This window comes from Dermacentor variabilis, chromosome 4 (genome assembly GCF_050947875.1).
Source record: "Dermacentor variabilis isolate Ectoservices chromosome 4, ASM5094787v1, whole genome shotgun sequence".
NCBI lineage: Eukaryota > Metazoa > Arthropoda > Arachnida > Ixodida > Ixodidae > Dermacentor > Dermacentor variabilis.
In genome coordinates, this window is record NC_134571.1 from 122,025,682 (window position 1) to 122,040,010 (window position 14,329).

The following is a 14,329-nucleotide window of genomic DNA, read 5'->3' on the forward strand; positions in this document are numbered from 1 at the left end:
ACCGAACTTCACGACAGTTTTGGCGCCTTATTACCTTGCCTCGAACAAAACGTAGTCAAGCACGAAATTCTACGGACCACGCGGGACCTGAGAAAACGTTTAACATCTCCGCAGCCACACCACGCCGCAGACGGGTATTCGCTTTTACAGCGAACAACATTGTGATGTACCGTGTTAATGGCTACTGCTGCAGACTGCTTAGAAATTTAACGCTTTGAGATCCGGTGGTCCGTCAACTTTGGTGCTGGACTGTACGCTGCAGTCTTCTGTCCAACTCAGTGATCCGTTTTTTTTTTTTTTTTTCATTTAGTCTAATATGTAAAACAATCTCCAATCCTCCAGTTCACCAATGTTCCATTTCTCGCGTATTCTGTCGTACACTTCTGAAAACCGGGGAAGTGATACAAAACAAACACACAGGTTCAACAATAGGCGCGCATCATGCAACTGGTATAATGCCAGCACTCGCGCTTCGAAGCACGAAACGATATGATGGCGGGACGGAAGCGATAACAAAAAGTAAAGAAAGCCTATCACGCGGCACTAATGTACAGCCGCCATTGTTTTCTGAGCCCGCTCTATATTGAGCGTATTGTGGAAGGCTACACAGGACGCCTACCGCTGTAATGTTTGTAAGCATCGAAATAGATTATACACAAACCATCTCAATTCTAAGCCCCATGGTCGCTGTCACCTCGGAAAACAATACTAAGAGCACTATTGTCGATTCACACGCTGGCGCCAACTTAATGGTCAACGCGAGACGACGTGTTTACGACCACTCCGCCGCCTCCCCGAAAACTGCAACGTTGGCGAAGCGTTTACTATTTCCGCATTAGGAGCACGGCATGGTTAGTTCGTGGGCGGTGACATTTTCCGGAAAAAAAATATATTCAGATGGAGGCCTGCAATGCACAGCGGGAACACGAGAAGTTACGCACACTCTTGTATACACTTGAGCGCACGCAATAAGTGCGGTCCCTGCCTTCCGTATTTGATCTTGGCATGTATACACATACGCGCGTTGAAAAGTTACAGCGTATGAACTATCTGACTCAGCAAGTCCAATATCTGTGCCGAGGCAACACCTCCAATATTTGACATGTGATGACGGGCCGAAGCGGATTAATATTTGAAAGAGCGTAGGTTAAGGGCGTGTTGGTGTTCCATAGCTGAGCTTTTTTAGTGCACGAAAAGAAACGAGACAGAGGCTAGACGTGGACACAGCGCTGTGTCCGCATCTTGCCTCTGTCTCTCGTTCCTTTTCGTGCGCTAAAAAAGCTCAGTTATGGATTAATATTGATGCGAAAGCGTCGAATAGCCAGCCCATTGAGCGAAAAGAGCCGGCGTCTCGTCTGCAGCAGTGAAACGGCACCTAAACTCGCAGTGCCATTGGCTGCGACGTCACGTGCGTGCGTGCCCCGACGAAGCAAGACTGGGCGAAAGAGAACACCAGCGCCACTAGCGCGCCAGGTGTTGCATGAGGAGAGGGCATCGCCGCGTCGGTGACATGCGGCGCTGGCACGGCAGGCTGCTGCCGCTCAATCGCTCGGGCAGCAAGTACCGCATGGTACATTACTCGCAGAGCTGAACTCGAAGAATCGGTCAGCGCGTTCGATTGTACATTAATGCTTTCAAATTCACAACTCGTAAGCGCTTAGGTGGCCTCGGAATTTTGATCACATCTTCAAAGCGTCGTCACAATGGGTAACATGTTGGGCCACACAGGCAGCAAGTGACGAGTCGACGAAAAAAAAAACGACTTTGTGTATATTACAGGAACACACATCTGAACAGCTGCGATTCCAAACCGCCACCTTCAGTTCAAGAGAACTGGCACCAAGCCACTGGTGTACGTGACCCAAACTGACTAAAGGTAGCAACGAAGTGTACGAAAACAGCTGCGTTCGTCTTTACCTTAGCACGAAGTCTCATCTTCTGGGCTGCTCGCCTCGAGAATGGAATAACAGTACGCCCAGCAAACCTCCTTCTGATGTATACTGGGAACAGCCTATATAAAGTCTGCACGTGTTTACACTCAACCGACCTCCCATGAGAACGTCCCCGACCACGCGTATATACGCCCTGGAGGACGCCGGCTCCCCCTAATGATGACGATGGCGAGTCATCGCGCAGGGCAGGGAAACTACGCATATACAGGACCAACGAACTTGGCAACTGCACTGAGCACTGATGAATGCTCGACGAATGCAAAAGACACCGGCGTATAATTATGCCAGGACTTCGACGCTCGGATTCTGCCACGGTTAATTGCTACGCAGCAGAGAACCGCGTCCCTAAAAAAACCTCCTATGGGCGTCGCGCTCCGATAGTCGAGCATGCACCGTGTGTTCTCGCGAGTTGTGCGGCAGAACATTCGAAACAGTCTACGATTCGAGACGCCCAAATTTGTAGAACAGTTACTTAACGCGGACTTTCCTGGCATGAGTAAACAACCTTGAAACAGTGAAGACATGTTTTGGCTATGAACGGTTACACAAGTCGCGTTTCGGGTACACCTTTCCTTTCGCCGGCTTCGTTAACGCGCACACTTCTAAAGTTTTAGACTCAAAGCGATGGGCACACGTTCAAGTTGTGCGCAATGTCCGCACGTTGTTAGGAATGGCCTGCCGAGGTGGCAACGTGCAAGTTATTTGAGCCCGCTGCACGTGTTTCGATCCACCCGCGGTGGGGGCGCCCTTCAGAGAACCAGCGAGGACAGCGCTTACAAACCATGAACTTACTTTACAGAACTGCGGACAACCGGCAGCAGCGCGGCAAGGGTCAGCTCAGGGGAGTTCTCGAGGAGCTTTTCGAGACACCAGGCAATGGACCGCGGCGGAGGCCACTGTGCGAGGTCCGCTCTGGAATTTAGAGGCGGCGGCTGGGGTCGGGCGTGACCACCTGGCTACGGGGACGCAGGACAATGGACACCACGACGACTGCGCTGCAAAGGTCGTCGGCCCTCGGAGGGGGCACTGAAACCTGTGTGTGAGTGTGTGTGTAAAACGTCCCGCAGAGAGGCGGCTTGTTACGATGACGTCGAACGTTTTGCCCCACCTAGGGATCTAGGGAACCCGAAGTGGATATAACCAGCTGTTGTCGGCGGCTAGAGTGTGCTCGTCGTCGTGCTCTGTGCTCGACAATGTACTCGTGCGCTATGTGCTCGTCTGCTAATTGCTTCGTCTTGCGGGCTCCATTTGGGAGCCACGCTAGACTAAAATTATCCCATGTTAAAATGTACATACTGTCAATAAATCCTGCTCGCCTAGTCCTGTCGCCCCAAGTTCCTCCGATCGTCCTACAAGCCAGACTCCAAATCTTACAACGTTCGTGCGGCGCATTCACCGGTTTAAGAAGTTACTCGCAGTATTAAATGGAAGTACGCGTCGGGACACTTCGTCGTTCTACTAAGTAGGACGGCAGCTGCCATTCTGCTCGCCATGTGCGTGGTAACAGCTCATGTCGAAGGACCAGACGCCGGACTGCTGGCGAGAGCAGTGCTTATATTAGAGAGTTTTAGAATAGGGGCCCCAATAGTTTGGGGCCCCAAAGAGCTTTGCGGGTGTTAGCGTTGGGGCACGTAGGCGTGAAGAGCTTTAGAATAGGGTTTTACGTTTGCGGATAGCGTCTTGCGCTGACAGCGCCACTACGGCGTCAAAGAAAAGCTATTAGAAATAATTAAATAAAATATACTATTTTATGATAGGAATAATAATTTTGACTTGCGTGTATTCGCGTTTAATTACAATTTAGAGGCTATTCTGTAAGCAGCAAACAATTAGTTGCGCTTAGTTTTGAGCAAACCAACTTCACTAGCCTTCACCAGCCAAACTTAGCCGCGTTAGGCCTACGAGCCATAAAATCCACAATCGAATTCAAAATCAGCGGCGTCTGATGAGTCAATCTTCATAACACACGCTAGTTGAGAGAAAGCGATAACCACAGTCACTTCTACTAGCTTGCGAACTTCACGCGTTATCGCGAATCGAACCCAGTTTTGTGCTAGGTTAGAGCTGTCGCTTCGATGGGTGCCGCCATGTTTGCCGACGCAAAGCTTTTGGGGCCGCTATTCGGGCTCCCGCTAAATCGGTGAAATAGCGTTCCCAACGCAAAACCCAAACGCAGTTTGCGTCTTGCGCATGCGCAGTCGCTTCGACGCTATTTCTTTGGGGCCCCAAAACGTTTGGGGCCCCTATTCTAAAACTCTATTATCACTAAGCATATATAAAATTTGGTATGAAGTATTTTCAAAACCGAACTGCGATAGCGATGTGGCAAATTACTGAGCTGCGCAGGTACCCTGTATATAAACTGCTGCTACACTAAAGCAAACGTTACACTCTGCTAGCAAGGTCACCGGTGCACGAATATTCGTGCGTGCGCATTGCCGCGACAACTTTTGCCACGCGTCGCAACGGCGGCGAACCCTCCGGAGCGGTGCCGCAGGTTATGTCGGCTCGATAAATTGTGAAGTAAGAAGCACATGGTTTCCTTTAATTTGTTGACCACGCGAATCGGCGTTCATGTCAGCAGAACCAAAACGAAATAAAGAAAAAAGTCCTCGCAAAAGTTCACTCCATCTGGCAGATCGCGAATCTTTGTGCAGCTTCCGTCGCTAGCTCTAGAAGGAAGCTGGGGCGCTTAAGCTGCGAGCAAGAAAAAGTACAACTCAGCACAGACTTTTTTTTCATACGCGTCCACCAGGATAGCATGACCCCGCTCCGCAAGTTGCGGCGCGGTTGGACTTGACAGGGACGGCAATTACTTTCGACAAAGCGCGGGTTTGCGTGGTCGCCCCCAGGAACGGCCCCAACAGGCAGTTTGCATTTCCTGAATAGAAGAACGCGGCGGCTGTGTCGTGAAAGAGGGATAAAAATGCGGCGTTGTAGTGACCGACGCAAAAAGAAAGGAAGAGGACGCAATTACGGTAAAACACAGTCGGGCACGCACGCGCGCGCGCGTGCATGTTAGCGACGTTTCTAGGAGACGAGCATTGCAGCACAGCCCGACCACAGCCCCCGATTTTGACAAAATACCTCCGCCCTTGCGCGCGCTCTCAAAGCGACCAGCTTCAGGCGTCAGCTGCGGCGAGGAATTGAAATCACCACCACTTGCCTGTTTTCGCACTGCAGTGGCAAACCGTTTCGACTTGGACTCAACGGTCGAAACAACGGGCAGCCGCAGCGTTGACTAAACCGAGGGTCGAAGGGAGAAGTAAATCGAATGCCACTTACAACTGCCATGTTGCAACAGTGCGGCGGAATAATGCGTGCCGGCGTTCGGATTTCACGTTAGTATTCGGCGAGACAAACTGCACAGAAGGCAGAGAAGGGACCCGAGCTCGCGCATGCGCACTGCATTTCGCGAGTGGTACGCCGCTCTTTGTGTGTGTGTGTGTGTGTGTGTATATATATCGATAATGAGATATATATATATATATCGATAATGAGATATATATATATATATATATATCGATAATGATATATATATATATATATATATATATATATATATATATATATATATATATATATATATATATATATATATATATATATATATATATATATATATATATATATAATCTGCGGCTCGCAGCCGGCTGTTCGATGACGTGATTCAAATTACATATCGCGCTGGCTTTTAGCGAATTGGGCGGTCTTCCCTAGCTTCTGCATCTTCGTAGTAGGGAGCTCTAGTCAAAAGGCTCGGTATGCGAGGCCCTAGAGCTCACGCGTCTTTGCAGCAGCTCTGGAACAATGGCTCCTTGAGATATGTCTGGGCATACCTGTTCTATGGCCTGCGAAGTGCTCCGAGCAGAGCAATACGACGGGAGAGAAAGGTTGCCGAGGACTAAAAACAAAAGAAGTGTGTGCGTAAAGTTACACGCCACGCAGGGGTTCTTTCGATACTGCCCGCCCCGTAGAACGTAATGTGTCTGCAAACCAAGCCAATGGAAAAGAATGCGGAGGAAGGCCAGAACAGCGTCCCCTTGTATTCGCCCATAGCTATTGGTAGATTAATGGAATGGTGGGACATCGCACTAGCGAGGAGTCGCCCCGGGAGTTGCATCACTATAAACTGAAACACCTAAAAGCGATTGACTTAAAACACAAAGGGTGCTATACGTTCGGACTAATTGCGGTTACACTTCTAATAGTTCGTAAGGAACGAGCCGATATTAGACAGTTTTAGTTACACGTACGTAGAGGCTTTGCGTACGCAGAGCCTCTACGTGTGAGCAGTGCGCATGCGTAGAACGTAGCGGGCGCGTCTCACGGACATACGTGAGATTCAATTCTTTGCGTGCGTTTCTTGCGCACGTAGAGAGCTTCGCGTGGGAGTTCCGCAAGATCACGAACAAGCGATAGCGGGCCGCGCGCGCGCAGACGGCTCGCATCGAAACACGGCGACAGGATTGAATTGGCTACCGCCGTGTCCACATTTCCCGATAGATGGAGCTACGGGGTCCCTCTTGGCGTGCGTCGCGTACGTGTAGCTAAAAGCGTTTCAGATGGCGTGCACGTAAGGTACGTAGGCTTTTCACGTTTGCGCACGTGAAGCCTCTACGTACGCGTAACTAAAGCTGTCTCTTGGCTCTGGCGCACATCTGCTAGTTCAACGAAACAAGTGTTCTAGCGTTTCAAGCGTGAGCGAAGAGACTGCAACAACATCATTGGACGCTTCATGGGCAATTACAGAGTAACCTTCCGCGCAAGTGACTTCGCTCAACCTACAGCTTTATATGGCCTTCACTCGCTTCAGTTCACGGCAGCGACCACGTCGCTGTCAAGGAAATACGAGGATTTAACGTTGCCTTGAATATGACGGTTACAACGACGTAGGATCGTTCAACAACACGAGCCACCTTTGCGCCCCGCGCCGATAATAGCGCGATGCGCGTGAACCTCGCCCGGTACGAACGTAACCACAGCTAAACGACCACGTGCAACCAAGCTGGCAACCTGTTCCCCACCAGCCTTCTACATTAGAAGCATCCACACATCTTGCGCAGCAAAGACGCAACGACAATAAGTGGTGACGGCGCTTGGCAGCACTTTCTAATAAAAGGCCATCGCTTGATGCAAGACCGGATTTGGTGCCGGCTATAGACAATTTCGTTGCATTTGGCCGCCTTGTTCATTTCTGTTTAACAGCGATAAGTGGCATAGTTACACCACAGAACAATGGAGCACATTTGCCCTAAACAAATTTAAAACGAGACGGGCACTTAGAGGCCAAGCAATTGCCAGCTAGATCCGCTATAGATCAGCTAGATCTCCCCCCCCCCCCCCCCCCCCCACTAGAGTAGTTTCCAAACTTTAACGGCCAGAGGCGAAAAGAACTAGACGCATGGTGTCAGTTAGCGCCTGCACACAAGCTACGATAGTGCGAAGTCACATTTTACACAATAAAAGGCCCGTTCGCGCCCGAAAGAAACATCCAGCGCGACGGAAATGGCGCCGAAATGTGGGTGTGCGAGCGCTCGGTTCGAGTACGAATCTAGTGGCTATATTACGGGTGGAAGTTCGTTTCGAAAATTGGATATTGGGGTCATTCCAACGTTCCATCAGAACAGAATATCAAGGGATGCTATAGTACACCGGAGCCTGAGAAACAAACGTGACAAAGAAAGTCCATCGGCCTGTTCAAGTGCCAGTTGTAATCTAACTAAGGAATGGTATAGTGGTCTTTCACAATTTGCCCATTTACAAGGCGCCCAGTGGAATCCAAACTGCAAGATAGCACTGAATGTAGTATTGGAGGAAGTGAACTGGCTTTTCGAATACCCGAACTTTCGAATCGAATGTTATATTCTACAATGTTTAAAGAAAGAAACAAAAACAAGCAAGCCTATGTGAAGAAATGTGGCAATGTTCGTCTCATTGCTTCAGTAAGTTTCTTTCCTACGTTTTCGAAATTTTTAGCCTGGTTAACAATTCTAAAATGCCCCTAATTCGAACGCCGGCGGTCGGCAAAACGGGCTGAGAATGAAGCAATGCTTTGCCTTGAAGTAGTACACCAAACGCTGTTACACCGCTTATAGCGTAACTCAACCATGTGCACAGAAGCGAGGGCTAAACGAGATTTCCGATTAAAAAAAAAAAGAAAACAGAACGTTCTACTCAACAAAACTGCGCATTTGCCACTACCGCCGAGCACACCATCCAGCAATCAAAAAAGTTTAACGAAATCCCACAAGTTTAAAATTGCGACGCCGGGGGTGGTGCAGGAAAGAGACCGCACGAACGGGGTAAGGAGCGCGCATCAGCCCTAACAGAAAATGGGAAGGGTACGACGCGACGTCTCTAATCTCGCGCGCGTAAGCACACCGGCGGCGACGAAGATGCACGCGATGGCGGCAAGACAGCGAGCGAGCGAGTAAGCAAGCAAACAGATAAGGTCAGTCATGGCATCGGCGCCGAACCTAGTTGTTGCGCATTATCGTCGAGGGCAGCAGATGCGGATAGGGTAGCCGACCCACGTGGGGGAAAAAGATGGGGCCGCGAAAGCGATCAGCACGCAGGAAACTCATCAGCACCAACTACCGGCGCGAGCGAGGTCTGCTGATGGGACGACGATTGCGCCTCGACGACTTCTAGGTGGTCCCTAAGAAATGCTGTGCAGCGTAGCGAGTAGTCAGGAAACGGGTGAATTAGGGGGTCACGCGCCGGGACAGAGCTCGAACACACCCGAACAAAACGCAGCGCCCGTTTCTCCTGGACGCGATTCGCCATTTCAGACACTAGAAACTTGCCAGTGCAGTGCTGCCCGGTGTAGAAACTAATGCGAGTCAAGTGGGGCACAGCGAGCATTTCACACAGTCCAGGACGGTTGCGTGGTGCGATTATATATACACACACGGTATACGCTTTCCTCAACCAGCATGAAAAAAAATTTGTGCGTATACGCAACTAGAACGGCTAACGTTTGCGCAGCTGAATGGACATGTTGCGAGGCAACAACCCCTTGCGAGAACGCGCCGTTGGGCCGGTTGGTTTTCCCCCACGCAAAGAGACTTGACAACAGAACGCACAAGGCAGAGCGACTTCCGTGCACCGAAAGCTTCGTCCGCTGTAATGTGCGCACCGTTTGCCGATACGCCTTCGACCGCCCTGGTGCGGACGAGGGCTCTGTGACGTCACGGCGAGTTTGTGCGGGAGCTTGGCGGCGGCGGCGCCACTCGTATTCTTAACGCCCCCTTCTGGCTTAAAGGGGGGGTTCCGTCACAGCGCGATTTGCCGTTTTGCTAATGCGGAAGCTCATTACACTAATACAGCCCAATTCTATTCAACATTTCTCAGTATAAGGTGCCTATAAATGCGCACTCTTGCTTCGGCGCTGTTTACGTGTGCGCATCGGTCAATCGCGCTCATTTCTAGACTTTGGAGAGTTTGCAAGTTCGCGTACCAATTGGTTTAAAAAGAAGGCTATAGAGATTAATGAGACGTTAGACAGAAAAAAATTACTTAACCAGTAAATTGCCCTTGTGCAATAGGAAAATAAATAAGCTGCTTGCACCATAAAGGGAGGGCATGGTATACATATCCAAGAAAAGACGGGAGAAGTGTGGCAACGCCGCCGCCTTTACCGCATCAGGCAGTCGCAGCGAAGCCCATAGTTAACTGCTTATCTATAGTAACGGACTGCAATGTGCTCTACAATATAGCCCAGGACTGAACTTGGCTAGCTTCAAGAACATTTATTAAGCCACAACGACTGAAAGATGAGGAAATATACTGTGACGTCACACTGATGCCCCGTCCCATGGGTTCGGCGCGAAATGTTAAAAAATATACGAAACTAGCGTCCATTCTTTTTTCTAATCAACCCATGACCGTGACCTGAAAGAAGATTGACAGAATACTCTATTAAACTAAACTTGTATATTGTTTATCTTTAATGCATGCTTAACAGCCGCTACGTATGCGTTTACGCTTTTCTCAAGCAGGAAAACACTGCCCACACGCTGATGAGGGAGAATGGCAAGGCCATCAGTGGTTACTGGAGATGTTAGGAGAGAAGCAAATAAACGCGGGCAGGAAATCATGGGCCTAAAACGCCGGAGCCGGAAAAGCTAGCACGAGAGGCGGCAACACTGAGTGAGCAACGGCCCCCGCACATAAAAACACCACAAACGAGAAATCTCGTCATTGCCGAGCTTGGAACTGATTGAGCGTGAACTAGATTGGATTGGACTGTCAGATAAGGCGGCTCGAATCGTCCAAATGAGGACGTGAAAAATAAAAAGGTGGACAGGGAAAAAAGTACCATGGCTCATTCGGCGCGATAGATTTAATGAGAACGTCCGGACTGACACGGGGAGAGGGGAAACAGGAGGGGGGGGGGGGGGGGTAGTCCCAACAACATCGTTGGAAACTGGCCGGCCAACTTTGTTCGGTGTGTCTACGCAAGGATGCGCCACACTGCCGGCTGATATAGAGGCCGCGCAAAGACCAACCAGACCAGCGTTTCGCTGAGAGATTACAATTTACTGGGAACGCCTACAGCAAGACCAACCCGGCCTTGCTCTCTGAAGAGCATCGCTAAGTGCAGGCCTTCATATAAATAGCGCGCTGGTATCGCGAACCGAGGCGCGCGCAGCACTTAGTAGAGGCCGTAATCCAATTAACGCCACGATGTGAAGGGCAAAGGCACGACACTCCGAAGAACCAAAGTCAGATGGCATTTTGGAAACGAAAAAGAAAAGAATTCGACCGAGTGGCTGAAATATATCTACACGCACTGTAATCACTTTTGAGAAGTTCCTTTTTGTCCCGTGTCAATGAGGAACGGGCGGACGACCCGGATTATGCGTTCAGTTCATTCGAAGGCGATAAGCTAGTGTTGGCCTAGACCTAAAAAAAAGTTTCGCGCCATCTTTGTGCCGCTTCTCCCTACGACTTCGCTAATGATGAAAAAAAAAAAGGAAACTTTTGCAGACGTTTGGGAGAGATTACGAGGGGTTAAACCCCCACGCTTTTTCTTTTTATGTAAGCATCGCAGGCAAAGTCTAGCGCTGGTCAGTACATGGCACGTTGTGAACGCACTATCACGGTGATACAGCGAATGACAATGCCGAGTTGGTTGAAGAGCCAATTTTTTCGAGTGCCTTGCGACAAATATTAATACCGATATTCAGGGATAAGACTACCGTCGGTTTATAGATATATTCACCTTTCCAAGATCGCCGAGAAAACATGTGTTTTCACCCGCAGTGCTCAAAGAATTACTTGAGTAATAGATTACCAACTTGCCCGGAATGCTGCTCTCATTAATCTCAAAGAATGATTTGTGGAAAAGTGATGCGTAGAACGCTACGCAGCATTTCACCGACAGTTTGAGAACGGGGTGGTTCAAAACCAGTGCCGATCTCAGGATTTCTGTTAAGTTCATATATGCCAACACCACTTTAATTCTCCAATTGCAAGATTTGTTCCGAAGTCCGTAAATAAAAGAAGTGTTTGTGAAATTAGTTCACTGAGGGGCACAACGGCGACTAAAAAAATAATGTCTAAGTCCGTTATTCGTATAAATCTTGGCAGAAAGTAAAAAAAATCGAACGCAGCATTTTCAACAATTGGACAGACCTCGCATTATTATACCACCTGGATCCAAATGAACGTCATGGGCGACGATAACGAGTGAACCCCGTTTTAAGTGAAACTGCTCGATTTGAATATCATTGCCATGCGCCTGAGTAACCTGCGCTTTCATTAAAGTTCAAGGACAGTGTAAGACCAACGCGGATAGAACTACCAAAAAACAAGCGTGGGTAATACCGGTGTGGCAGGACCACTTTCGATCGCGATCATGCGCGATGCGGATCGAAGTTCTCGACCACGATTGGCTCCTTTGCGCAAAGGAACCAATCGCGATCGAGAACTTCGATGTGGATCGGGCTTCATCGCGATAAAAAGTGCGCTGTGCGACACCCGTATAAGATCCCCTACCGTTGAGCACCGATATTGCTCATTTGTGTACCCAGGCACCCATGTCAAAGAGGCGCAAAAACCGTCTGGATCACGCTCTAGCACCACAACTAGCATCACAACTTGCGATATTGCCGGGCCTGATGTCTTAAAGTCAAATGAAAGTTGGCCTGTCGTTTAAGTGACAATATTGCCACTCGCGTCCAAGCTTGCGTCTGCTACTGCTATGCTCGTCTTTTAGAGAAAGCACAGCTTACCAGCGCGGACAAAGAAAAAAAGAAGAAAGGCGGACATAATCCAAATACCAACAAAGGATATACGAGGCAAGCTTGCGCTACATCCGACGCGCCTGTCGGCAGTCACCTAGCCAAGGAGGCTCGAGAGAAGGTAATAGGATTATGGCCCAAGTACCGCCGGGCGTGAAGTAGGAACCAACCAAAGACGGGAAGAAGCGACAAGCCGACAGGTAACCGATGGCTACCGTTAAGCTGCACGGCGACCCAGTGCACCCAATTTGATCAGTTCAGAAGGTGCCCGCTCCATTTAGGGCCGGGCCGGAATACAGCGTGGTCGAACTGCTCCGCCCTCGCAGGACCGGCTTGCTGCACGCGCGCAAGCGATGCACCCAACTACCCGGCACGACGATTCCCGGCGGCACACATGGCGTCCATGTGCGGTAGTGACTTTTTACGCGGAGCACGAACAACCCGCGAACAGCGTGTGCCGTTAGAAAGCAAACACCGGCGTGTGTAGTACAGCAGCAGAAGGATATGACAGCTCATTGCGACAACGCAACCGGGGCGCCGTTATCGCATTCAGAGCCCTCGGCTGCATCACAGATGCGCCGTACAATGTTTAGATAATACTCAGTGAAACGACCGGTGCTTGAGAACAAATCATGCAAAACGTGTGCAGTGAAAACAAGGGCGCTCGGCTTATTCAAATCGATAGCAAAGCAGGCATTAGGCTTAGGCAGCGGAGTTCAGGTTAACGTAATGTCTCGAACAAAGCCGGGTTACATAAATGAAGTCATAAGTTGCGCGGCGACTGTCACGAACTACACGGTCCTAGACTGCACTCGAACATAACCGAAAACGACGCCCTTTCGTGGACGCACAACAAACACGCTACGTTACGACGGCTAGCAATGCGTTGCCGCCGGTAGGACGCCAACCCAAACTAGCAATCCCCGTCCGTCGCGGCCCTTCAAGGGAGGGAGGCGTGAGACAGAACCACGGCTCTTGAAGGGTGTGTCGAACGGGAAGCCAAAGCGCCGCAAAACTCGACAGAAAACTGTGCTCGGCTCGCTTATCAGCGGCGGCACAGTGCCACAACGGAATGACTGCTAGCACGAAGTGCGTCTGATAACGCCCCGAAGCTAACAAAACCGGCAGCAGCTTTTTCGAGTGCCCAGCGCGGCTCACGGGAACAGCTAAACAACCTCCAGTTTCTGCTTTGAGAACGCTCGAGAAACCGCGAAAGCAGCATCGCCTGTCAAGGCAAGAGGGCACACTGGTAAAACTTCCCGACTTTGAAAACTGTCTCGCGCGCGCGTGAACCCCGGCTGCCTTGCTTCGGTCACTAACCTTGGCAAAGCATTAGAGAAAGAAACTGCGCCAAGCGCAGCTGTTGCTCTTCAGTAAGCGCAACCCGGCTTCGGTCGAAAGTAGCCGACGCTACCGTGAAAGGGAGGCTGCCGCGACACGCCAATTTGCGAAGCGACAGCTCAAAGGAAGCGTCCAATTGTCGGGCACAGTACCTTTTCGGCTGCGAGTAGTACTCCATTGACGGCGAGCAGTAGTAGGATAACAAGCGTCGCTTTCCACATTCCTCCGACTAGGCGTAGATGATAATCCGTGTAAGACGGTCCACGAAAGTTCCCCGGGCGAGCAGTGGGCTGCGATGGCGTGCTTCCACCTAGGAATCGAGTATCCACCTCCGCCCTCCACTTGCGACCATAAGCAACACACAGCACACGCACAACCAGCAAACTATTCAGTCACCATTGCCGCTTCTTGATATTTCAACCGCGCTACTAAGAGGCCTAGCCGCCTAGCGGATGTTTTGCGGACGGAGGGACGCCTTCATCCGACCAGCGCTCCGCGGCACACGCCTCGCTCCGCCTGTCGGCACTTCACGGAATCCGAAAGAGCCTTTAAATACAGGGTTGCCCGCCTCCGCTAGAGCGGTTTCAGTTTCGTTTTCTTGAGCGCGGCTGTGGCTCGGGCGGTGGTGTTTTCTGGGGAATTGAAAAAAAGAAAAGCGCTACAAAGAAAACCGATGTGCGATACTTTATTCTCGCGCACTTCATTTCTTTATTACTGATTCGGATTTCACGTTATCTACAAGCGAATCATCCATACAAGTATTCTTTTTTTTTTACATCACGCTGA

The 14,329-nt window shown here is 50.1% G+C and overlaps 1 protein-coding gene across 1 annotated transcript in view; it reads right to left on the bottom strand.

Annotated features, from left to right (window-relative positions):
* Positions 1 to 14,002, bottom strand: part of Sdc (Syndecan) — a 125,048-nt gene extending 111,046 nt beyond the window's left edge. The window contains exon 1 of the mRNA XM_075690169.1: positions 13,696 to 14,002. Within this exon, the coding sequence (XP_075546284.1) occupies positions 13,696 to 13,764 (69 nt within the window). The 5' untranslated portion in view covers positions 13,765 to 14,002. The remainder of the gene's footprint in view (positions 1 to 13,695) is intronic.
* Between the last annotated feature and the right edge of the window lie 327 nt (positions 14,003 to 14,329).